We start from the raw sequence: 24,346 nt of genomic DNA, 5'->3' as shown, positions 1-24,346 counted from the left end.
CCTCACCCTCCCGTACCACATCACTCCAACTCTTCTCCAGCCCGTGCCGAGCCCGTTTATCCCCCTCTATGCGGCAAAACGGAAGCTGCTTGGGCATGCGGTGGCTGGGCATGCGGGCTACATGCCCCAGCCAACGCAACCTTGCCTGCCGGAGGAGCTCACAGATGGGACTTTGTCTAGATCTTTCAAGGATTTTTGAGCTCCTCACACAATCCAGCCTGGTTAAACCCAGGATGGATCGTACGCATGCCAGCCTGAATGTTTCTAAGCGGCGCAAATGTTCCATTAGGGGGGTCCACGTTTCACAAGCATAGATAAAGGGAGGGCATGACCGTGGTCGAGAAGACCCGAAGCTTCGTGCGGAGCGAGAGACCAGGTAGCTTCCACACAGCGTTGCGCAGCTGATGAAAAGATAATGCCGCTCGACTGATTCGGAGTGAGACCTCTGCTGTCAAACCGGAGCTGGTCATGAGCACACTGCCCGGGTCTGGAAAATTCTCGACTCTCTCCACAACTGCTCCATCACCAATAGGGAGGTGAGGGGGTGGAGTGTTTGGTAGCACAACATACCCAGACAGGTGCTTAGTTTTAGTGGGGCTGATGGCAAGGCTCCACCTCTTAGTGGCAAGCTCCAGGTTCAGAAGCAGCGCCTCCAACTCCTCCTCTGAGTGAGCAGCAATCACCAGGTCATCAGCATTACATAACATGGTTGACCAATAGGGAGCCTTCCCTCCTTTTCTACCAAAGCACCACGGTGGAAACACCAAATTAAGCCCGTGATAGAGACCCACCCCACACCCCCTCCCCGCCCCTCCCCACCTCTCTCCCCTCCCCGCCCCTCCTCACCTTCCCCCTCGCCCCTCCCCACCTCCCTCCCCACCCCTCCTCCCTCCCCACCCCTCCCCACCTCCCTCCCTCCCCACCCCTCCCCACCTCCCTCCCTCCCCACCCCTCCCCACCTCTCTCGACCCCTCCCTCCAAACAGTTTAGTCCCCACCTCTCCACCCCCCTCTACCCCTCACCCCCCTCTACCCCTCACCCCCCTCCACCCCTCACCCCCCTCCACCCCTCACCCCCATCACCCCCTCCACCCCCACCTCCCTCCACCCCTCACCCCTCACCCCCCTCACCCCCTCCACCCCTCACCCCCCTCCACCCCTCACCCCCCTCCACCCCTCAACCCCCTCCACCCCTCAACCACTCACCCCCCTCCCCCCCTCACCCCCCTCCCCCCCTCACCCCCCTCCCCCCCCTCACCCCCCTCCACCCCTCACCCCCCTCCACCCCTCCCCCCCTCACCCCCCTCCCCCCCTCACCCCCCTCCCCCCCCTCCAACCGTTTAGTCCCCGCCCCTCCACCCCTCCCCCCAAACCCCACCGCCGCCTCTTCCCAGCGTGCACCGCGCGCGGTAACGCTTTGGCTGTGATGGACGACTCAGAGCGGCCCGTGGTGAACGGCAAGAAGGAGGCGGAGGAGAAGGAGGAGGCGGGGGAGGAGGAGGAGGACGACGCCACCGCCGCGGTGGACGAGTCGGCGGGGGCGCAGAAGCTGAAGAAGAAGAAAAAGAAGAAGAAAAAGAAGGCCGGTAACGAGTCACTTGCGTCGGCCGTGAGGCAGCCCTCTCCCGCGTTTAGTTTTGCTACAGCGGATGGGGACCGCGACGATCTGTGCCCGCGCGCCATTGGTCGGCGGGGCCGCTCGCGACAGCCGTTGGGCCAATCGCGCGCCGCGTTACTGGCGCGGTCGCCTATCGAGTGTAGGGTATTGAGGTTGAGGCCTCCACCGCCCCCCCCCATGTTAATCTCATGTCGTGTACACGTGAACGCATGACACGCATGTCGCGTGTCATGCGTTCACGTGTGTCTGCGCGCGCGTGTGTTGAACTTTGCGTAGGCAACCGTGGTTGCTGATCGGAGGTGCGGGCGAGGAGGAGGGGTGGGGCGATACGACAAAGTAAAGGCAAAAATCAGTTCTGCAGAAAGATTTTGATTTGATCTTGATCTGAAGAAACGAGTTTATCGATTATGATTATTTGGAAGTGGCCGTAGCTCTCCACTGGCACAGCTGTCAAACCCAAACACTTTAGCCGCGTATTCTTGTTACGGGGAAGTTTTCATGTCCACAGGGCGTACAGCCGTTTCAATACGGGCAATGAAATACATACAATGTTAGTGTTGCTCCCTTGTGATGGGACTTTGTAAGGATGAACGTTGAGATTTATTAGTGACACGGGGTGACCAATAAGCTCTAAATGGCTCACAGGGCTATACCAAATAAATGAAACTGATAAGGGGTTGACAGGTATGTAGTAGTGACTTCCTCATATCGGAAGCGAGAGCGTTCCAGACGGCCACAGGAGCGCATCTGGAAGGGCGCCGTCGTCTTTGTTCGACAGCTGATAGAGGCAACGGCGGCGATGGACACGCACAGCCCCAAAAATGGCCATCTGTGGTGGGAAAGACGAGCTTCATGGCTCATCGGATTCCTCCTGAGTCTGATTGCCAGTCCACTGCTGGGCACGGCGTTGCTGGACCTGACGGTTTACGTGACCCCCGGCTTGTGTCGGTTGTGGATTGAAGGTCAGACAGCATAGGGCGTCTGAGCGTAGTAGCGTACAACACTGTCGCTGCTCTTTCTCCAACAGCATGCATAGCCCAGTAACGGCCTATAACAACTGTGTTTCGCAGGGTGGCGATTTACCCGTGGTAAGGACTAACCAGGGTCCGCTGCCGAGGTGTGGCAAAAGTGAGGGCGCGTAACGAATGGTGATTTGGTCATAGACGTGTGAATAGCAGTACTTGTCATGCGACCACAAATCTGTTTTAATTACAAACACAAATTTTATTAGTACTGTGAAAGTGGCGGGTACGCCATGAAGTTCGTCGGCTGCTGTAAAATAGCGTGGGATGAGAGCTGCCTTGTACTTGTACGGAAGCAGATTTTTGTTATTAAAATTGGAGATTATGGTAAGATTAAGACCAGTTAGACACCACGCATCACTTAGCGTGACTTCACTTGGGGTTGAATAGTGTGCTTTTTAAAAAAAAATGCTACAAACTGGAATGCGCACAGATTTTTTGGAAAGTTTCAACTTAAACTTCAATCATTTTTCATTTGAAGCTTTCGTGACTGCAGGAATCCATACTCTTTGTTTATAACCACTAGCGAACCAAACCGGTAAAGTCACGTAGGTACAATGGACGCTTGTTTTGCGCCCGAAACGTCGTGATTTATTATAAACTTCAACGTTGAATATATGAACCTGGCAACCCGAGTTAGATTCCGAACCACGGCTAACATCGCTGGTGAGTGAGATGTGAATCGTTCTTCCCAAACTTGCACTGGCCCGCACGGTGAAGTATGGTCAAACGATGCGATGCATCCAGAAGTGGTTTGGCAAATGATTGCAACGTATTCGCAAATGTATCACTTTATTAACTGTCGTTATAAAATGTTAACTTGGAAAGTATTGGCGGTGCTCGTTAACAACAGCTTTGGTCTTTGACATTTCACACGATTAAACAATGGTATTGGCTCTATTCGTAATAAAGAGATTGATTTTGTAAATTATCTGCTGTTAAACACAAATTTCCCTTTGTTCACAAACCTCAAAGTCAGCAATAACAAATTAATATGCAGCTTTACCTTGCTTTATGCGGGTTCGGTTTGTGTGATTTTGCGGCTTGCCAATTTCTAGCATAAATTCATTACATGCGTTTTGAATTTACTCGCGTGCGTCTAAGCGATCGGACGTGTGTGTTACTGTATGCGCTACTTGGCAGGCAGCTGGCCCGTGCAGTTTTGCTTTGTGCTGCGCCCTTCTCTTAGAAGGCATCTAATTCCGATTATCACGGTTGTCTACGGTACGGTGCGAAAGAAGTTCAACACGAAGCGAGGGAAGCCTGGACGGTATTCACAGCGCTCGCGACAGGGGTTTTGGGAAGGGTGCGAGCTCCCCTAGGGAGGTTGCAAATCTCCTCTCAAACCCCTGACGGCTGTCAACCGTTATAAATTGTCACAACTCCACTGGGGGTCATGCGAGGGTGCACACCCGCCCTTGTGCGTGCCCGCGCTCGCGCTAGTGATGTAAACACTCAACGCGCAGCATTAGACGTGACCTCAAAAAGTGGTGGCGTCTTTTTGGAGGTAGGGATAAAATTGTGTGTGTAGCACGCTAGCCAACCAAACTCCAGCCCTACCCCTAACCACACTCGCTCACCAGACTGTATCTCGAAAACCTAGCACTACTAGCCTTAACCACACTAGCCCTACCTCCTAACCACTAGCGAACCAAACCTTACCCCTAACTAAACTAGCTAACCATACCCTAGCCCAGGGGTCGGCAACCTGCGGCTCCGGAGCCGCATGCGGCTCTTTTGAACCTTGACCGCGGCTCCGGGGCGGATGCTAGCGAGGGGAGGAGGCGCACTGTGACACCTGCTCTGGCGTTGCCGCTGCTGACAGGTCGCCGCTCCGCTCCACACTGCCCGCCCGGTGACAGGCAATAACGTTGCCGTTGCTTTGTCACATGTTTGGAAGAAGTAAAAACCTTCCTGGGCAGCAAAGAGCTCACCTTTGCTGAGCTGGAACAGCCAGAGTGGCTGGAAAAATTACATTTTATGGTAGACATGACAGCACATCTAAACACGCTAAATACAACCCTTCAGGGGAAAGGAGGCACAGCCCTGCACATGCTGGAGGAGGTTTTGGCATTCGAGCGCAAGTTGACAGTGTTTGTCAAAGATTTACAGAGAGGTACACTGTCTCACTTTCCCTCTTTGAGAGAGTTCAAACAAAGTCATGATACGATAAATTTGGAATATTTCAAGTCTGCAATCACCACAATGCAAAGTTCGTTTGGGAAACGATTCTGTGAGTTCAGAGAGGAAAAAACGACATTATCCTTCCCTGTCACTCCCCTGGCGATCGATCCATCCCTATTGAATATGACTGCATTTGCAGGTGTAAGTCAACCTGATCTTGATATGGAATTGGCCGATATAGCCGACAAAGATATATGGGTGTCCAAGTTCAAATGCTTGACCGCTACTCTTGAGGATGTTGCCCGTCAGAAGGCCATTCTGGCTCAGAATCATAAATGGAGTGATATTGAAAACCTTCCCAAACAGGACAAACTTGTATTCGAAACATGGAATGCCATCCCCAACACTTATATAAACATGAAAAAGTATGCATTTGGAGTCCTGTCGATCTTCGGCTCCACATATGTATGTGAGCAGGTCTTCTCCAACATGAACTATATTAAAAACAAACATCGATCACGCCTCACAGATGACAGCTTGCAAGCCTGTGTGAAAATGAAGGTGACGTCTTACAGCCCTGATGTGCAGACACTGTGCACTGAGGTTCAGGAGCAAAAATCCCATTAACCAGGTAATTTAGCTATTAATTTGCAAAAATATATTTTACATTGTTAAGTGAAAAAGTCCTTTTTTTATTCAGATTGACAGCTGACTGCACGATCCTGTATATAGCAATAAGGTAAGAAACAATATATGCAGTGTTATATTTGTTTTTAATGTTGCAATGGTTTTGCGGCTCCCAGTTTATTTTTTCCTTCGGAAACGGGTCCAAGTGGCTCTTTATGTCTTAAAGGTTGCAGACCCCTGCCCTAGCCTCACCACTAACCCTAACCAAACAGGTGATCCACTCCCTAGATTTACAAAAAACCCCAACCAACTTGCCATCCAAGTGCTCGTGTGAACCTGAACCCTGACCACACCAACGGTGTCCTCTGCCCCCCCCCCCGCCCAGCCGGAGACACTGACAAGGAGGCACCGGCGGCAGACGGAGTCGAGGAGGCACCCAAGACGGCGGAGCAGCTGGCGTCCCCTGCTGCTCCTGCCGTGGCCGACGGCGCTGGAGAGAAGGAGGACGGGGATGAAGGTGGTGCCCTGCCCCCCCGCACTTCTCGCCGCTCGCTCGCTCGACGGCGGCTGACTGAGTCTCGCGTGGCTTCCCCCGTCCCTGGTGGCCACCACCGTGGCTTTGTGCAGTCTCCATTCTTTTAGGGGGGCATTTCCAAGCCCCCTCTTTTAAGGGGCGCCCACCCCCCCCAAACCTTTCTGAGGCTCCCTCATATCAGAGGGCCAGGGCATAAAAAACTGCTCCACCTATCCTCCCTGGTACATGGCTTTAATCCGTTGTTTTGAAGGCAACGGTTGTGTGGGTCACGAAGATATATTGGGGGCTTCGAAACCCGTAGGACTGTGAGGGAGCCAAGAGGTGGTAGTACATCAAACGGGTGCTTGACCTGTTTTGTGCAAAGCCTTGGCTATCACCTCGAATGTGTTGGTTTTTCTCCGGGTTATTTGGCTTCCTCTCGCACAAGAAACATTCCGATTTAAAGCTTTCGTGACTGCAGGGATTCATCTTCTTGGTTCTTTCGGTAATGTCACGTAGAAGGGAAATACTAAAATAAAATAATAACATATTATGTTGTATTTTTATTATTTTATTATTTCCCTTCTACGTGACTTTACCGAAAGAACCAAGAGGAAGAAACATTCCCTCGAAAATAAACTGGCTGGCATTGGAACTCATTGCAGTTTTCCTGGTTAGGCGAAAGACTTCTTATTCTGTACGAAAACTTAACATGTCGGCACAGCGGATTGAACACAGGCGCACGTCCATTGTGCCAATTACGTGGGCGTTTCTCGGCCGCGATCGTACTAGCTGTTGCGTTGTCGTCGTTAATTGCTTGTTTTGTTTCCCAGACGGTGAGGTCGATGGCGAAGGCGACACGGGCGCAGCCAAGAAGAAGAAGAAAAGGAAGAAGAAGAAGGGGGGGGTGGTGCCCGGGGTGGCACCGGTTCCGGGAGGCAGCGCGCCCGTGGGAGAGAAGGGTGAGTCGAGGAGTTGAGAGTTTGTCATTTGTCTTGCATTCAAAGTTTACGCCGCTTAATATTCCTTGGATTTGTTTAGTGTAATTTTGATTTTCAGCCAGCGAATGTCGCAGCTCCCTCCTGAGAACCCTTTTATAATTGACCTCTGGTGCGTGCAGTAAGGCAGCAGAAATTTCCCACAAACCCTATCACAGAGGGATATTCGGCAGATGACAGCAACACTAATATTTGTATTCTCAGGGCTTGAATTTCTCAAATTTATGGGGAGAATCATACGTATCATTTGGCTGTTATTCTGCTGTCGGTGACCAGGCTGGCACCATCAACCCAATCGATCTTTATTTTACGTGCCAATATCTCCCTCAATAAAGTAGGCATCGGTGCACATTACAACGGGATGGGAATGGAAAAAAAACCCCTCAAGACCCTCAGTGGCTTTTACCGACTGAGCTAAATAAATTTCAACTGCAAGCAAAGCTCAATAAACTTGTGAGCCCTGTTGTAATTATAGGCGGCACCCTGAGTTTGCCCCCTGGGTTCTGAGCTGTGCCAGCTCGGCTCTCTGCCCTCTCAGCGGAGTGAATAATTGCAGTATGATACGTTATGACACCAGTTGGCCGGTAAAGCAAGACTATATATACCGGATTCATGGACACCTAGAAAAAACACCGATGCGGACAGCAGATGCAAGGTTTTTTTTAAGAGCTAGGACGATTAGTCGATTATGTTTATAAACAGAAACAAAATGTAATCAACTACTTCCTTTGCGGTTTTACTGTGGTTAGGGGTAGGGCTAGAGTTTGGTTGACGTTGCCAAGCCCCCACCGATCGCCTCCCGTCCCAATGGCACGCGTGGCGAGACATTTTCTGTAATCTGATTTATTGGGTAATCAAACCGATAATTGTTAGGCCCGTCGATAACTTCCGTAATTGGACTGCAGCCCCCACCCAGCTCTGCTTGGCTAACCCTGGTGGTAGGCCCGTCGCAACAAACTTCAATTAGTTTCCTTCTCGTTGGTTTCCAGTGTCCAAGGACGGAGTGGCGTGTGCTCAGACGGACCCGCCCACGATCCCCATATGCGAGCTGTACGGCAACGGCGTCTATCCCAGGGGCCAGGAGTGCGAATACCCGCCGGACCAGGACGGGTGAGTGCGTGGCAGACGCTTGAGGACTCCCATTGGCCACGCGATGGCACTCTCTCGCCCTTGTTCCTCCGATCCCTCCAAAACTTTAAACTTTTTCCAGGAATGCATTGTGTCCTCACTCTTTTCTATTTTACCAGGCAAGGCCCACTGAGCTACATAGCTCTTTTTTTCCCGAAGCTACCCGGCCACAAAGTGGCTTATCATCGCGTGGAAATGTATAATGGGCAAATACTCTAAACGCAAGTCGATTCTAAATGTAGAGGGAAAAACCGGAGGACCCGGAGAAAAATCCACACGACCACCACAGGGAGAGAGACACACGCATACTCCAAATATATAGCAGGCGTCAGGTTCGTTATCAAAGTGACGACCTCCTGCGTACCAGGCGAGGGAGTAAACTCGCCGCCTTGGCGTCCCTCGGCTGCAACAAAGTCCGTTGTTGTCTGTGTGTCTGCGTACTCGTCTCCAAACTTATTTACCACCCACCCTCAATGCACACTGATCAACGTGTTGATGGACAAAAAGGGCTGTGCCATACACGTTGGGTCATGCGACTCTGGGATGCTGTGTAAATGGTTACCACGCCCCCTTAAACAGTCAAGCTGTGTGATTTAAGCGATTTTGGAGTAATTGCCAGGCGCGCCATTTTCGAGGCTTTTTGTGGTCTTGTAAAGATGTTGCGACTTGTTTTGAGATCCCCGTTGAGTATTCTTGTAAAGCCTCGCACCGCTGGCAACCCGTGCGTGCGTGTACGTGCGCGAGAGCGATTTTGAGCGTGTCAGCGAAGGCGTGGGCATGTGCGAGTGCATGAGCACACGTGGAGTAGTCGTTTAGAGCCCTGCGTTACGAACCCTTCCGATCCGAGTTCAACTATAGGTCATCGCTAACGTCGGTGGAGATTATCCGAACCGGTCCTGGGCCTTCCCTAGGTCGACTCGGCCTTGAACGAGCACCGTGTGTGGTGTTTAAACATCGGCCTGGGATGGCACCGGCCCAATACCCGCTTGCCCTGTGGTCTGGCCCGGCCCGAGGTGGTATTTATATATATATTTATATATATATTTTTAAATCTGAATATTTATTTATACTGGAGGAATCTGATGAGCCATGAAGCTCCGTTTCATAAACGTCCAGTAGGGACACGGGTTAAGAGCGATACAACAACAAACAATACAAAAACACGATATGAGTGCAAAGTGCAGGGCAGGCAACCAAGTCGCCCAAAAACATACAAATAAAACTCAACCATCCCCATCCTACCAGGCAAAGCCCACTGAGTGAGGTATTAACTTGCTTTCAGAAGCGAGCCGATTACAGATGGCAGCTCAACAAAAGTGAGTCTGATCGTCACGGGGAAATTTACCAGCAGCAGCAACAATGTATGACACGGGGAGCGTGCGGCAGAGGTCGCAACCGGGTAACCGATACCCGTACCCTACCCGATACCCGGCTACCCGTACCCGGCCGGGTACGGGTAGCCGTTTGCGACCCTGGTGCGGCCGGGTACGGGTAGGCCGTGAGTCACCGGTGAGTAACCATTTGTCACTCATTTCGGGTAGGGTACGGGTAGCGTACGGGTACCCATACCCTGCCGGGTACGGGTACCCGTTTGCGACCCTGGTGCGGCCGGGTACGGGTAAGGTATCAAAACCCGTTTGTGACCTCTGGCGTGCGGCGTCTTGTGCGCGCGCTGCGCTGCGTAGACGCGTGGCGTCGTGGCGCACGACGAGCGAGGAGAAGCGAGCGCTGGACCAGGCCAACGAGGAGGACTGGATGGATTTCCGGCAGGCGGCCGAGGCGCATCGGCAGGTGCGCAAGTACGTCACGTCGTGGATCAAGCCCGGCCTGAGCATGATCGAGATCTGGTGGGTACCCGCGCGGTGGCACGTGCGCGTGCACACACATGGAGGGGAAACAATTAGCAGCAGCTCCACTGTTTGTGTGTGGTTGTCTGTTGTTGTCTGGTTAGATGTGTGTGGTGTGTGAGGGTGTTGGGTTTTATCCGAATCCGGCCGGCACACGCTGGTATGTACAATGAGTTTCTCATCCTAGATTTGAAGCTTTCGTGACTGTTCCATGTAAAATTTAATGAAAACAACTAAATTAAATCACGACGTTTGGGCGCAACAAAAGCGTCCGTCATCAGGTGGGAGAGCGCTTTCCCAAAGAGTATGAGTTTCTCATCGTTTGCAGAAATGATTAGTTATTGTCTTCATTGTAGTCCACGTCGTCGTCATCACATGTCATTCGCATAAAATGTGCCGGCGGCACGTGCACTCAGTTAATTTCTTTAAAAGGAACATATGCGTGCGTGTGTTGGGAGTGGGGAGCGGTACTGTAGTAGTTAGCATGCCTTCATTACGAGCCCGGCGCCTGAGTTCGTTTCCCGCTCACGGCCAACACCAGTGACGATTTTATTAATGAGGCCCTGGCCCTCTGCTTGATCGACTCGGCCTCAAATGAGTACCTAGGTGCAGTGTGTAAACATCGCCATCAGGGATACAAAGACGGCCGGGCGTGATGCTGGCCACCCACCCCCTCGTATGCCTTATCAGTGCTCGCTACTCGCTTACAGCACTTTCCCCATCAGTCTGTTGAGACCACACGACGGGGGCGGGTCCTTTTGTCCTCAGTGAGAAGCTGGAGGGCTGCTCGCGGCGGCTCATCAAGGAGAACGGCCTCAAGGCCGGGCTCGCCTTTCCCACGGGCTGCTCGCTCAACAACTGCGCGGCCCACTACACGCCCAACGCGGGCGACGCTACGCTGCTGCACACCGACGACGTTTGCAAGATCGACTTTGGCACGCACATCAACGGTAGCCGCTCGCTCCCTCTCGTGCGTCGGCGTGCGCGTGCCGGTCGTTAGCGCGCCGGCCTACGAACCCGGCTGGTCCGGGTTCGATTCACGCTCGCGGCCAACACAGTTGGCGATTTTCTGAACCGGTCCTGGTTGACTCAGCCTCAACTGAGTACCTGGTGCCGTGTGGAGCTGGCTACCCACCCCCTCGTGTGCTGTGACGGCCTTCATCGGTGGTCGCTGACAGCACTTGCCCCAACAGTTTGTTGAGGCTATACGGGGATCTTTGTCTTTGTGTGCACCGGCATGGCCTCAAAAGCACACACAGCCTGGCACAAGTGCTGTGGTGACGTCACTGCCTGTTAAGTGGCGAACGGCGGCCGCTGTTGCGCCGGTGTGCAAGCCGTGTCAACGCAATCTAACCCTGAAAGCCTACGTGTTAAAGTAACACAACTTTGCACTAATGTTTTGTTCGGATATGGATCTTTTTCACGAGCGTTGTCGTCGCCCATCCCCTCCAGCCCGCGCTGTTAGAGATGGACGGAGCTTATGCTTGAATTCTTGCAGCCTCGGTTAAAAAGTGTCAAGAACGCCATATCGCCGGTGGCGATCGTGGCGGCGAAAGCTCGGTCGGCCGGCACTGCGAGAGAGAGTTTGTGTGTGCGCCCATCCCCCCCAGCCCCCTCTGTTAGAGATGGACGGAGCTTATGCATGAATTCTTGCAGCCTCGGTTAAAAAGTGTCAAGAACGCCATATCGCCGGTGGCGATCGTGGCGGGCGAAAGCTCGGTCGGCCGGCACTGCGAGAGAGAGTTTGTGTGTGCGCCCATCCCCCCCAGCCCCCTCTGTTAGAGATGGACGGAGCTTATGCATGAATTCTTGCAGCCTCGGTTAAAAAGTGTCAAGAACGCCATATCGCGGTGGCGATCGTGGCGGGCGAAAGCTCGGTCGGCCGGCACTGCGAGAGAGAGTTTGTGTGTGCGCCCATCCCCCCCAGCCCCCTCTGTTAGAGATGGATGGAGCTTATGCATGAATTCTTGCAGCCTCGGTTAAAAAGTGTCAAGAATGCCATATCGCCGGTGGCGATCGTGGCGGGCGAAAGCTCGGTTGGCCGGCACTGCGAGAGAGAGTTTGTGTGTGCGCGAGCTTGTGACGCGGCGTGATTCCGTGTGGCCGTGTCCTGGCAGGTCGCATCATCGACTGTGCCTTCACCGTGACGTTCAACCCGAGATACGACAAACTCCTGGAGGCCGTGAAGGCAGCCACCAACACCGGCATAAAGGCAAGCGTCTCGGTGGTGGCGGATGAGACACTGTGTGTCGAAGCCGGTCCCCAGAATATAATGCACTCCTCTCCTAGAAGGCCGTGGCGGCTGATGGGTATTGTCAGAGATGTGTTGATAGTTTTAACGTAGGGAGAGACGGAGGGGTTATTTGTCCACAATGTTTTCTCCGTTCAGTGCATGCATGAAACATGGCACGTGTTTGGCGCTGCCGCTTATGGCGAAAGGCGAGCGATGTGATTGGACGTGATGTTTGCTTGTGGCAATTCTGTAAATAGAGTAGATGCCGACAAGTGGTGCATACGTGCACGTGTGATTTAAAATAAATACGTGCTTAGAATGTATAGGTGTATTATATAGCAAATTCTTAATTTACAGCCCTTTTACAAACGACCACTGGTTGAAATCCTTCAAATGTCATCATATCAGTGGTGGGTTTTTGTTTGGCCATACTTGACCACGTTGGTCAGTGTGGGTTTGTCATGGGAGCAAGGGGTTTCCCAGAACCGTTCCACATGTTTAGCCCTTTCAGGGAATCGCACTTATGTTGTTGGTTTCGGAGCACAATGCCTGAACTGTTGTGAACCACTGTGCACAAGTGTGAACCACCCCGAACCACTGTGAACAACTCTGCACAAATTGTGCACCACTTGTGAAAAAATGTGAACCACTGCACAATTGTGAAAAAATGTGAATCATTATCAACCACTGAACCACTGAGAATTACCGTGAATCGCTGCGCCACCATTGCGAGCCACCATACACTGCGGTGCTCTGCCGAGCTAGGTTGCTAAAAAGCTAACGTTTTACAACGCTCGACTCGGCCTCTCGACCTGACCCCCCGTGTCTGCAGATGGCTGGCATCGACGTGCGTCTGTGCGACATCGGCGAGGCCATCCAGGAGGTGATGGAGTCGTACGAGGTGGAGCTCGACGGAAAGACCTATCAGGGTAGGATGGGGCGCGGCGGCGGTGGCCGGGCAGTGTTGCGCTTCCATCGCGGGGCGCAGGAGCGATGCTCTCGCAACAACGCGTGGATCGCCGGGCCGCTAAAACACGGGCGAGTTGGTACAGTGGGCAGCACAGGCGGTGCATGTGCCGGTTCTACTCAGTCAGTCAACGCACAACGCCTGGGGTCACTGTCCTGCGATCTCCCTGCCGGCAAACGAGCCTCCCGCACTTCACCTGACGGCCTTGAAGTTCACCTAGCCCGGCATCGGTGCTGTGGTGACACCCGATGAGACGATACGTGTGCCCTTTGGAAGGGGTGACCCAGGGTGCAGAGTACATGGAACGGAATAATCTTCGGGGGGGGCACAAAAAGCAATTGACGCAATCGTGCAAACAACAACGAAATAAAATATTTATTTCTCGGCAAGATATTGTTTCAATAACGTGCGCGAGAGCATTCGCAAGCGAAACTTTACAGTCGCACGTTTTGCGCAGATTCATCGCAAAAGTTCAGTGCTGTGGAATGTAACACCACCCGCCCCCCCCACCCCGTCTAAGCCACCCAGCTTCCTGCAACAAACAAGAAGTCTGACGATTACCGTTGTGGCGGTTTCTGTGATGAATTCTCAAAAGAGGGGCTTCACACGTGGTTATAAATCCGAGGTTTCAACTTCAATTTACGTCCACGATTGGGTTACGGACTGTGAACCTAATCAGCCGCAATGCACCCATTCTCAACGGATCTCGCAAATGAAGCGGGATGCAACAATGAAGAGCGCTTGGACGGGCGCAAATGGGATAATAGCCTCGGTCTGCTGTGGGCACAAGTGGTGGGCAGTGCAGCATAATCCATTGTTGTCCCGTACTTCTATGCTCCAGCGTCTGCTCTCCCGGCCTTCAGTCCACGGTGACCAGCGTGGCTGAGTACAGTCGAATAACTCCCGTGCCCCGCACGGCGTGGCGAGGCCTTCGCTCGGTCGGTGGGGTTGACGTGTACACAACAGCGCGTGTCATTTGCGAAGCAACACTAAACCAACCGGTGTTTAGCGCGTTGACCCACCCGAGTGACGTTGACCCCCCGAGTGATGTTGGGGTAGTGGTTCGCAAACCGTCGTTTACAGCTGGACTAACCCGTCCGACCGCTGCCGCCGCTCCCTTTTCTTGTCTTGCAGTGAAGCCAATCAGGAACTTGAACGGACACTCGATCGGACCGTACAGGATACACGCCGGCAAGACCGTGCCCATCGTCAAGGGCGGAGAGGCCACGAGGATGGAGGTGACCGCCGCTGTTATTTGTCGGTTTCGTCCCCTTTTCCCCCCGTCCCGCGGCATGAGACAAGGAACCCGTTCGGGGGGGGGGGAAATCTTGCGGAGCGGTGTGCGTTCGCTGCGTTGTAGGACGGCCCAGCAGAAGCGCACGCCGCAGAGCTGTACATACGCAATCTGCGTTACAGGCGGAGACCGCCTGTAATGTTCATCACACGACAAAGCTGATCGTTGTAATTCTTGGCAATTTAGCGAAATGAAGTGCGGAACCAAATTTTGTCTGTTTTTTCACGCGGTCATTGGTGACCGGCTAAGACCTCCAGCTCACGTGCATTGTGCCAGCCTTCTTTTGGTGCTCGCTAACAGCACTTGCACCAAAAGTCTGTTAAGGCTACATGGCGGGGTGGTGGGGGGCGGAGGATCTTTGTGCATAAAGATACGTGCGTGTGCACTTGTTTTCAAATGTGTGTTGCGTGCGTGTGTGGTACTTGCGTGTGTGGTGTACGTGCGTGGTACGTGCGTGGTACGTGCGTGTGTGCTGCAGGAGGGGGAGGTGTACGCCATCGAGACTTTTGGCAGCACGGGCAAGGGCGTCGTGCATGACGACATGGAGTGCTCTCACTACATGAAGAACTTCGACGTGGGACACGTGCCTCTCCGGTAATTATTTATCTCAGCGCTGCGCGCGCACCCCCACAGCCCCACCATCCCTCTCTCATTCTCCCACTGGTAACAAATGCAACTTAACAAGGGGGACGTTCTCGGGAAGGCGCGGGAGATTGAACGAGATGGGGGGATAGAAGTCATCGGGTTCTGGCAGAAGCGACGGCGCCGATATGCTGCAGCTGAGTGCAAGAGAGAGATTGGAGCGAGCGAGAGAGCGATGCGAGAGAGCGATGCGAGAGAGCGATGCGAGAGAGAGCGATGCGAGAGAGAGCGATGCGAGAGAGAGCGATGCGAGAGAGAGCGATGCGAGAGAGAGCGATGCGAGAGAAATCTGGACGACCAGGAGAGGGCGATGCTCGTCTCGGAATATTTCTGTGTGAAAGAGAGACGCTGTCTGGCGAATGCGAAAACTCCCCCACCTTTTGATCCCAGGAGGAGTAAAAAAAAAAGGCCCCGTAGGCTGGAAACTGTTTTAACGGTGCCGTCGTTCGCTCGCGCGCGCCCGTCCGGACAGGCTGGCGCGCACCAAGCACCTGCTGGGCGTGATCAACGAGAACTTTGGCACGCTGGCGTTCTGCCGGCGCTGGCTGGACCGCCTCGGCGAGAGCAAGTACCTGCTGGCGCTGAAGAACCTGTGCGACATGGGCGTGGTGGACGCGTACCCGCCGCTGTGCGACATCCGCGGCTCGTACACGGCGCAGTTCGAGCACACCATCCTGCTGCGGCCCACGTGCAAGGAGGTCGTGAGCAGGGGCAGCGATTACTAAAGGCCCACCCCCCCCCCTCAATGGGCGGCAGGTGTGGTGGGGGGGGGTGGAGGCGATGAAACCGCGCCGCTACGAAGCAACTACAAGAAACAAAACACTGCACACTCCCCATTGCGCCCCGTTCGGTTTACCCTTCTGGCTTGCCAACGTTTGCAGTGCGGTTGGTTTAAAAGGGACGGCGTATCCCGCTCCCTCTCCGAGTCCCGTTCCAAGTCGATTCATCGTCCTGCCGCCTCCACCCTTTCGTTTGCCGTCATGAGTCGACGAATCCCCTCCACCCCCACCCAACACCCCCCCCCTCCCCCGCCCCACCGAGCTTCTGCGCCACCGACAGAATGCCGTCGCACGCTTCCGCCGCTTGTTGACGCCGCCCCCCGGAGTCGGCAACGGGCGCGTGCGCGCAACCGCTTGTGTGGTCTGCGTGTGTGCAACCCCGCGCTCCCCCTCCCTCGCTGTGGTCTTGGAGAAGATGAAGCTGACGATTGCTTGGTGATTGGCTCCGGCGGACACCGCCGCCGTTCTCGGTTGGGGCAGGATGGTGGGAGCGGCGTCGTGTGAAAGCCCCCCCCCCACCCCACACCGGCAGAGACGCGCTCGCTCTCAGGTTTTACTGGTTTTCCCCAAATTCACTCGCACCCGACGCAAAAAAAAAACGGTTCGGGATTTATCCGCAGTAGGGGGTGTCACCGTAGCGCCGTTTTTTGTTGTTGTTGTTCACCGGCGTGTTTGTTAGCTCGCAAGGCAGGAAGTGACATCGAACGCAAGAGGCTGCTTAACTTATGCAACAGCATAGACGCTTTAATCGTCGCGTCCTGGGCGAATCTGCCGCCCGAACGGTCGTTGTGCCCTCGGTCCGTGGTCGGGCGTGCCGCGTTCACGCCCGAGTATTTGGAGGTTGGCGGAGTTGGTTGGGGGTGTGGGCGCAGCAGGTAGGAGCCCCTCGGAGAGGCCAGGCCGTGCGACCGATCTACTGAGATCGCTTGCGTAGGGCGAGAGTGAGCGTTGGTTTGGCGCGGCGTTGTGGTCGCGAGCGGCTCGGCTGCGGAGCTCACCGTGCCCGGTGAGTCGCCGCTTGCTGAGCGGGAATGTTTGTCTGCTAAGCGCACAATTTGAGCTTCCCGTGTTGAAGTGTTTTCCCCTTAGTTGGGTGGGGGGCAGGTGGGGAAAGGGGCCCGCACTGCGATGTAATCCTTGGATTACAAATAAAAGAACCTCACGAAAATGTAACTTGGCGGCTTTTGTGACTCAATGCGCACTTGTCCACGCGACACCGTTGGCCATCTTCCGAAGCGTAGTATTATTTCCTGGCTTGTTACTTTGTTCTCTGCTTGATTCGGTTATTTCTTTCCCGCGTTTGTTGCCTATGAGGCTTTGCGGACGGAAGCGCGCATATGCCCGCGCGTGCGAACGAACACACGAGAGATCGCCTCCTTGGTGACCGATTGCCGCTTCCTGGCCCGGCCATCGGCCACCGATTGTGGCGGCTTGCAAATTCACGCTCAAGTAGGTGTGGTTGGTGGTGGTGGTCACTCGCTCAGAAGCCCGTAGCCGCTGCCTCGTGATAGTTTAATGCCAGTGGGGCCTCGCCAGGTGGCTACGTAAAACGGCGAGTTAGTGCACCTTTTCGTGAACTCTATCATCTTGCAGGCCTGCGTCGTTTCTCCAACGTTTTCGTAAGCTCCTCCACTGAGGTTGCCGCAGTAGCCCACCGTGTTGTTCGTCCAGGGGGGAAGGGGGGGCTCGACAAGGTTGACGCGAGGTAGCGATGATGGCAGCAGCGACTGTTTTGTTACCGTGCCCTCCGGATTCTAAGTTCGCTCCGAAAAGTAAGACTCGTACCAAAACACTGGTGTATATAAAGTTATACAACTATCCTGACACGCACCCACATTACACACCTACCAGATTATAATGCACACCCCACCACCACCACCCCTTTGCTTTCGTATACAGGTGGAATAAGTGCATCCTAAACCGGTAATATGAATAATACGGTGTCACGTTGTCAGTGGTCTTTTGGGCTTCTCTGGCAGACACAATAAGAGTTCGCATGAGGTTCAACTGCTCTCCCGTTGTCTTCGCACCCAGCCATTAGATCCACTCCTTAATTGAAGAGTCAACGTTGGCAACAGACTTCCGGTGGCCCAACTATTCGTTGGCTCAGCTATGCGTTGGCTCGGCTATTCGTCGGCCCAACTATTCGTAGGCTCGGCAGTTGGTGGGGGGGGGGGGGGTCGTTGCCATGACGGCGCGTGCCAAAATTCGTGGATTAAAATTGTGCTTCGTTAAACTTGATGCGGGTGTTAAATCGCGCGACCTGAAAATTTGTTGAAAAAAAAAGCAAGAATAAAACAGGTGTTAGTTCAAGATGTTCAAACACCAAATAGAAACCTTTTGAAAATCGATTGTGTATTTATTTACAATGCTTGCGAATATCAACTGTACGCAAAGTATCCCTTTGTAGGCTAATTGAACACGCTGCAAACGGAGATCCCCTTAAACTGACGAAACAAATGAGGGAGTTCCAATCAGGACGACAATTACCCTTTGGTTCTTTCGGTAAAGTCCTCCGGTGAGAGGACGGTCGCTTGTTGTTGCGATCGAAACGTCGTGATCTATTATTTTTTCTACCTACGTGACTTTACCGAAAGAACCAAAGAGTATGGATTCCTGCAGTCACGAAAGCTTCAAATGAAGATCGGACGACAATTGATTCTCCAGCTGAACGGCGAGGCCAACGGGAGGAGTAGTGACTGTAAACACGACGTGGGGAAAATTTCGACGTTTACGCCGAACACACCGTAGGAGATATTTACGTCTGTCGTGACCGTCTGAATCGGGTTTATCTCTTCACCTTTAGTCAGCCGCGGAACAAACAAAAAAGTTTTGGTGCTGCTGTATCGTCACGTAGGTAAAAAATAAAAAAATTTAAACAACTAAATTAAATCACGACGTTTCGGGCGCAACACAAGCGTCCTTCAGGTGGGGACAACGTAGCGAAAGCACAACCGCTTCAGTGTGTCTAAGAGATGGCTGTGACGAGGAATTATATAGTCGCGCTGCTGTACCGGTTGGTGCTGCGCGCTATGGGCCGATAGCGACGATGTTGATTTGTCTTCTTGGTTCTTTCGGTAAAGTCACATAGAAAGAAATGAATAAAATAATAAAAATAAAACAAAACAATTCTCACGACGTCTCGGCCACAACGCAAGTAGCCGTCTTCAGGACAGACCTGTTCTTCACCTGAAGACGGCTACTTGCGTTGTGGCCGAAACGTCGTGAGAATTATTTTATTATGTTTTATTTTTATTATTTTGTTAATTTCTTTCTACGTGACTTTACCAAAAGAACCAAGAAGATGAATCCCTGCAGTCACGAAAGCTTTAAATCGAAGGATGTCGATTTGGTTTATCTTGGCGGGGTGCGCACATTAACGTAGGGGGCATCGTGGAGCGATTTACGCGTGACGGGAAGCCTGCATCGGCGTCTCGTGCTAGTTTTGAAAGGGCCCCCCCAGGAGCAGCTATCCCTGTGGGTCGCAAAGTGACTTTCCACGTTGCCTGCCATCAGCCAGTAGTCTGCCAGTCAGGGGGTGGACGATTTTTGTGTCATCGCGAGAGAGTCGTTTGCCGGGAATTATTTTAGTTTGTCAAAAAACAAAAATGTGTTCCGTGATGCTGCTGGCATCGAGTTAATACACACCGCAGTACAACCCCCCCCCCCCCCCTCTTAACGACGGTCATTGGTTCCACGAAACCGGTCATTAAGTGATTTGGTCGTTAAGCGAGTATAGGAAATGCACGTTAAAGGCTTAATTCGTTCCGACGGCATCGAAAGTTACCCCCTTTTTTCCCCCACCCAAAAATATTAAAATATTAATACACAAAGAGACGAGCAACATTCTAAGCACAATGTTAAAGAAACGCGGTTAATAGTTGCGTTAATTCATATTTACCGTACCTACAACAGCCCGTCGTTAACAGGGGGATGGTCTGTAAGTGAACACACTGGGCTCTATGGAGGCACTCCACGACTATACACTACACTATACTCTACACTACATTATACACTACAAGACGATACACTATACTCTACACTACTATACACCACATTATACACTACACTACTGAACACTACTGTACACTACATTATACACTACATTACTATACACCACTACTGTACACTACACTATACACTACTATACACCACATCGGGCTCTATGGAGGCCTGTCAAGCGATGAGTCGTTAACAGGCGTGGCCGTGGAGAGCGGTTCTACTGTGCTAACCAGCGCGGGCCTTCCCGCGGTTCGAACCGCGAAACCCTCTGCTGCAACAGCTCGAAAAGCGATACGCGCCAACCGCTGGGCCCGCGTTGCATTGCGTGTCCAGTTCCTGTGCGATGGTTTTGTTGTGGTCGCTCGCCGCTGTGGTCGAACTGCCCTCTCGGGGTGTCCAGGCCCTGTGAGCGGGCAGGGGGGTACCATTTGTGTGACTCGGCTGCCTATTGCTGTTGGGGGTTTTGTTTTTGTCTGGTTGTTTCTGTGACTCTTTAGCCTCACCCGGCCCTTTAATGTTTGGCCACGAGCGTTGGGGAGCGTCAAGGGGAAACCTTCGATGATCCGCTTAAGTCAGTGGCTCTTCTTAACCTGGGGTGCACAAGACATGGCCACATTTTTTTTGAAGCCAAATAAGCGAAACACAAATTTAGCAACGTAATTACAACTTTCTTTCATTAAACCACCTATGTATTAAAACATTTTAACGATTGAGAATCCAAAGGGGTGCAAGGCTGCAGTAAAGGTTAAGAACTACTGGCTTAAGTCAATGAAGGCCACCACTATCACCGCCGCCTCACAGCCTCGATCGTTCGAAGTTTAAAGGACTTGTCGAGTGCGCGATTGTCCTCCCGAGGAGGACTCTCCTCTGTCCCGCCGTGACACGCGAGGGGGCCCGTTCGCCGCACATTCACCGCGACAGATTGATACTCCGCTTGTCCGTAAGAGAGAGGCGAGTGGATAATACTGGTAGGAACCTCCTGGTTACACCAGCCCACAGGGGATTATTGCATCTGTCTGTCGTGCAGGGAGGGGCTGGGTGGGGAGGGAGGGGCTGGGTGGGGAGGGGTGGGAGGGATCGGGCTGGGTGGGGAGGGGCTGGTCACCCCGTGGTGCCCTTATAAAACTCAACGTTTAACCTACTCACGCCGGCTTGTGCCCGCCCTCACAGTCGGGCATATTTGCGGAATACACCACGCCGCCGTTGACCCTGGCCATTGACCGAGCAACCCAACGTTTCTACCAGCTCCCTCCGCAGGAATATGTCGTGCGCGCGATGTGAGGGTGAATCGGGCCTCTTGGCGACGTGGGGGCATCATCGAGGCTAACCAAACTAAACTTTGTATTTGACCAGGGAAGTCCCCGCTGAGCTATAACGTAGCTCTTTTTTTTTCTCAGAAGCGACCTGGCCACCACAAATGAGAGCTCAAAGAAGTGGCTTATCATCACGTGGACATTTATAGCAGCCAAATACTCTTAAAACGCGCGATTTTAAATTTGGAGGGGGAAAACCGGAGGACCCGGAGAAAAATCCACGCGACCACGGGAGAGAGAGAGACGCAAACTGCAAATATACAGCAGGCGTCAGGGCCGGGATCGAACCCACAACCTCCTGTATACCAGGCGAGGTAGTTAACGTCTCCTAGCCACCGTGGTGATGATGAGAGACAGAGACACGCAAACTCCAAATATACAACAGGCGTCAGGGTCGGGATGGAACCCACGACCTCCTGTAGACCAGGCGAGGTAGTGAACATCTTGCCACCGTGGCGAGAAGTTAACCACCGGGACCAGTGGCATCGACGGATAACGGAAGATTCCCGATAATAAATAGGCTTTCGGATACGATGTTGTCCTTGAAAATGCTTGCGTTTAAAACGTCGGCCTCCTTGCGGGAAGCATCCGTGTGCTCGGTACCCGTGACTGACGCCTGTTCGTCGGGGTGGGGGGGGGTTGCGCTACAAGGGACGCTTAAACGAAGATTTTTGCTGTGCGACTCGATACTTTGGTGACATCTAAGGAGCCCGCTTGTCACGCTCCTGCCGGATGACGGGCATCCCCGTGCCGTTGGGGTCACGGGAGTTACTTTATTCTACAACCATACTTCACCACGCTGGTCACAGTGCGGGTTTGTTGAAGCTGGGGGTGGGGGGGGGGCCATAGATATTGGGAGTACTGTACAGCGCCGTGAAATCGTGGTTGTGGGCTGCACTGCCCTCTGCTGACAAGGTCTCTGCCTAACAGCAGCAGCAGCCGCCACAGCCTATAACAGCTCCATTGGAACCTCATTTTCCAGTAAAAAATATGATAATTGTTTTTTTACCCTTCTATCTGGAAACAAAACTGACACCTTTTTTACAAGGAGTCATGTTTACATAGACCACAATACGTGCAGTCATAATGCAAACAAAAAACATAACTCTGATAATGTATGCACTGTCCTTGAAGTTGATTGGTCGACACCCGAGACAGCTTTCCGTGGAGCCTAGTCTCACATGGTGTTGGACCAGATGACGCCAAAAGGCGCACAACTCAAAGACAATGCACCATCAGAGTATGAGAGCTCGGGTGAAGCATTTACACCATTGGAACCTCATTTTGAGTTGTGCGCCTTTTGGCGTCATCTGGTCTAACCCATGTGAGACTAGGCTCTAAGGAAAGCTGTCTCGGGTGTGGACCAATCAACTTCAAGGATAGTGCACATTATCAGAGTTATGTTTTTTGTTTGCATTATGACTGCAGGTATTGTGGTCTATGTAAACATGACTCCTTGTAAAAAAGGTGACAGTTTTGTTGCCAGATAGAAGGGTAAAAAAACAATTATCCTATAACAGCTGTTATGCATGGTGGTCACCCCCCCTCCCAGCACTGTGCAGGCTCGATTCTGCTCGGCTTCTCGGGCGTGCCGATGGGGATGCAGCCCGCACGGGGCAGCGTGGCGAGGTCATGGGTCAAGGAAGCACCGCGAAGAGCCACGGCGTTCGTTGTGTCGGGGGCCCCCCTCATCCAGCAGTGGGTTGACTACAAAGGGCTGTGTGTGTGTGGCCGCACGTGGCTGATCAGTTTAACACGTCGTCGGCTTTCAGTATTCATAATCCAGGTTTTTTTTCGAGGGGGTTAGATGGCGTAAATATATATATTAAACGACACGTATACATCTTCTTGGTTCTTTCGGTAAAGTCACGTAGAAGGGAAGTAATAAAATAATAAAAAATAAAACATAATAAAATAATTCTCACTCCCACTCTACTCATTTGTGAGAATTATTTTATTATGTTTTATTATTTTATTACTTCCCTTCTACGTGACTTTACCGAAAGAACCAAGAAGATGAATCCCTGCAGTCACGGAAGCTTTAAAACGACACGTATATTTACGTGATTTAACCCCCCAAAAAAACCTGTATTACGGCTGACAAGCACAACAGCGTGGGTGCCAAATGCATGGTTGGCAGAGTTGCCCCCCCCTCTCTCTCCCCATCTCTCTGTCGGCTGTATTATCCCTCAACATCCCAGGAGTGTGTGCACCCAGGGACGCGAGGGCTACGAGCGGTATGCATTTGGGGACAACCCGGTTCGCTGCCGTTTCATGTTGCGGCATTGCGGCCAAGTTGCGAAAACCAAACGACGAAGCGTGTCGACACATCACGGAGGATCCGCGAGGCCGAACGGCGGCTCGGCGTGGTTTGCGTGTTGCGTTGTACGCCGCGCGCGTGTGTGCGCGTGTTGTGTACATTCTCTTCGCGCGTGGAAATAAATCCCAAGCTCTTTGGTTGGCACTGCACGGGAACGGTTCCGACTCTTGCGCAAGAGGTGCAGGGCTCATTTGTGAAATTAAGACTCATTTGTGAAGGTGGGCCGTGCCTGCCACGGAACGCTCCCTCGCACGCTCGCACGCTCGCTCTCATGACGATACACTCACTCCCCTTGGCTCCAAATACAATCACGAATCATTTCAAGGTCACACTCGCCATCGTCGAGGTCCTCTTCATGAACTCGCCCCTGTCTGCTGAACATTTCATGTTCCCCGCCACGCACTCTCCTACCTCTCTCGTCTCACTCCCCTCCCCTCCAAGCACTCTCCTACCTCTCCCCACTCACCTCACTCTACTCCCCTCCACGCACTCTCCTACCTCTCCCCGCTCATCCCACTCTCCTCCCCTCTCATCTCACTGTCCTATCTCTTCCCTCTCATCTCACTTTACTCCCCTCCACGCACTCTCCTACCTCTCCCCTATCATCTCACTCTCCTCCCGTTCATACGCTCACCCACCTCACCCCTATCACCTTACCGCTATCATCACTAAGTGGCGGTGACGTCACCACGGCGCTTGTGCCAGGCTATGTGTACGTCAAGGCCACGTGCTGGCAGGAGGTCACGAGACAGACCCGGCAGGTGCCACGGGTCGACCGACTGAGATGACTGGCCGATGCACCACCTGTGCCCCCTACTGTGCCAACTGACTGTGCTTTAGGCACCCGGCGCTCCGCTCGTTGTTGTGAGCGTCGCTCCTCTGCTCTCTGTTGTTGTTGGAGGGCGACCGCCTCCAACTG

General features: G+C 52.9%; 1 protein-coding gene across 1 annotated transcript; it reads left to right on the top strand.

Moving 5' to 3' along the window:
* The first annotated feature begins 1,410 nt into the window (after nt 1-1,410).
* Nucleotides 1,411-16,028, top strand: METAP2 (methionyl aminopeptidase 2). Its single transcript, XM_078874073.1, has 11 exons — nt 1,411-1,585; nt 5,776-5,907; nt 6,738-6,866; nt 7,892-8,012; nt 9,716-9,877; nt 10,646-10,827; nt 11,995-12,089; nt 12,943-13,039; nt 14,212-14,315; nt 14,850-14,965; nt 15,486-16,028. The coding sequence occupies exons 1-11, from the start codon at nt 1,426-1,428 to the stop codon at nt 15,736-15,738; spliced, it is 1,551 nt and encodes a 516-aa protein (XP_078730199.1). The 5' UTR covers nt 1,411-1,425; the 3' UTR covers nt 15,739-16,028.
* The last annotated feature ends 8,318 nt before the right edge of the window (nt 16,029-24,346 follow it).

The sequence above is a fragment of the Lampetra fluviatilis genome, chromosome 38 (genome assembly GCF_964198595.1).
Source record: "Lampetra fluviatilis chromosome 38, kcLamFluv1.1, whole genome shotgun sequence".
Lineage (NCBI taxonomy): Eukaryota > Metazoa > Chordata > Hyperoartia > Petromyzontiformes > Petromyzontidae > Lampetra > Lampetra fluviatilis.
The sequence above is the reverse complement of the archived record's forward strand: the minus strand, read 5'-3'. Positions and strand labels throughout refer to the sequence as shown.

Excerpts from the sequence above, each read along its gene's own strand:
- METAP2 (XM_078874073.1), top strand. The coding sequence starts at position 1,426 with ATGGACGACTCAGAGCGGCCCGTGGTGAACGGCAAGAAGGAGGCGGAG. Across the intron at positions 9,878-10,645 it reads CTGAGCATGATCGAGATCTG|TGAGAAGCTGGAGGGCTGCT; the intron begins GTGGGTACCCGC and ends TTTTGTCCTCAG. Across the intron at positions 14,316-14,849 it reads GAGAGGCCACGAGGATGGAG|GAGGGGGAGGTGTACGCCAT; the intron begins GTGACCGCCGCT and ends TGTGTGCTGCAG.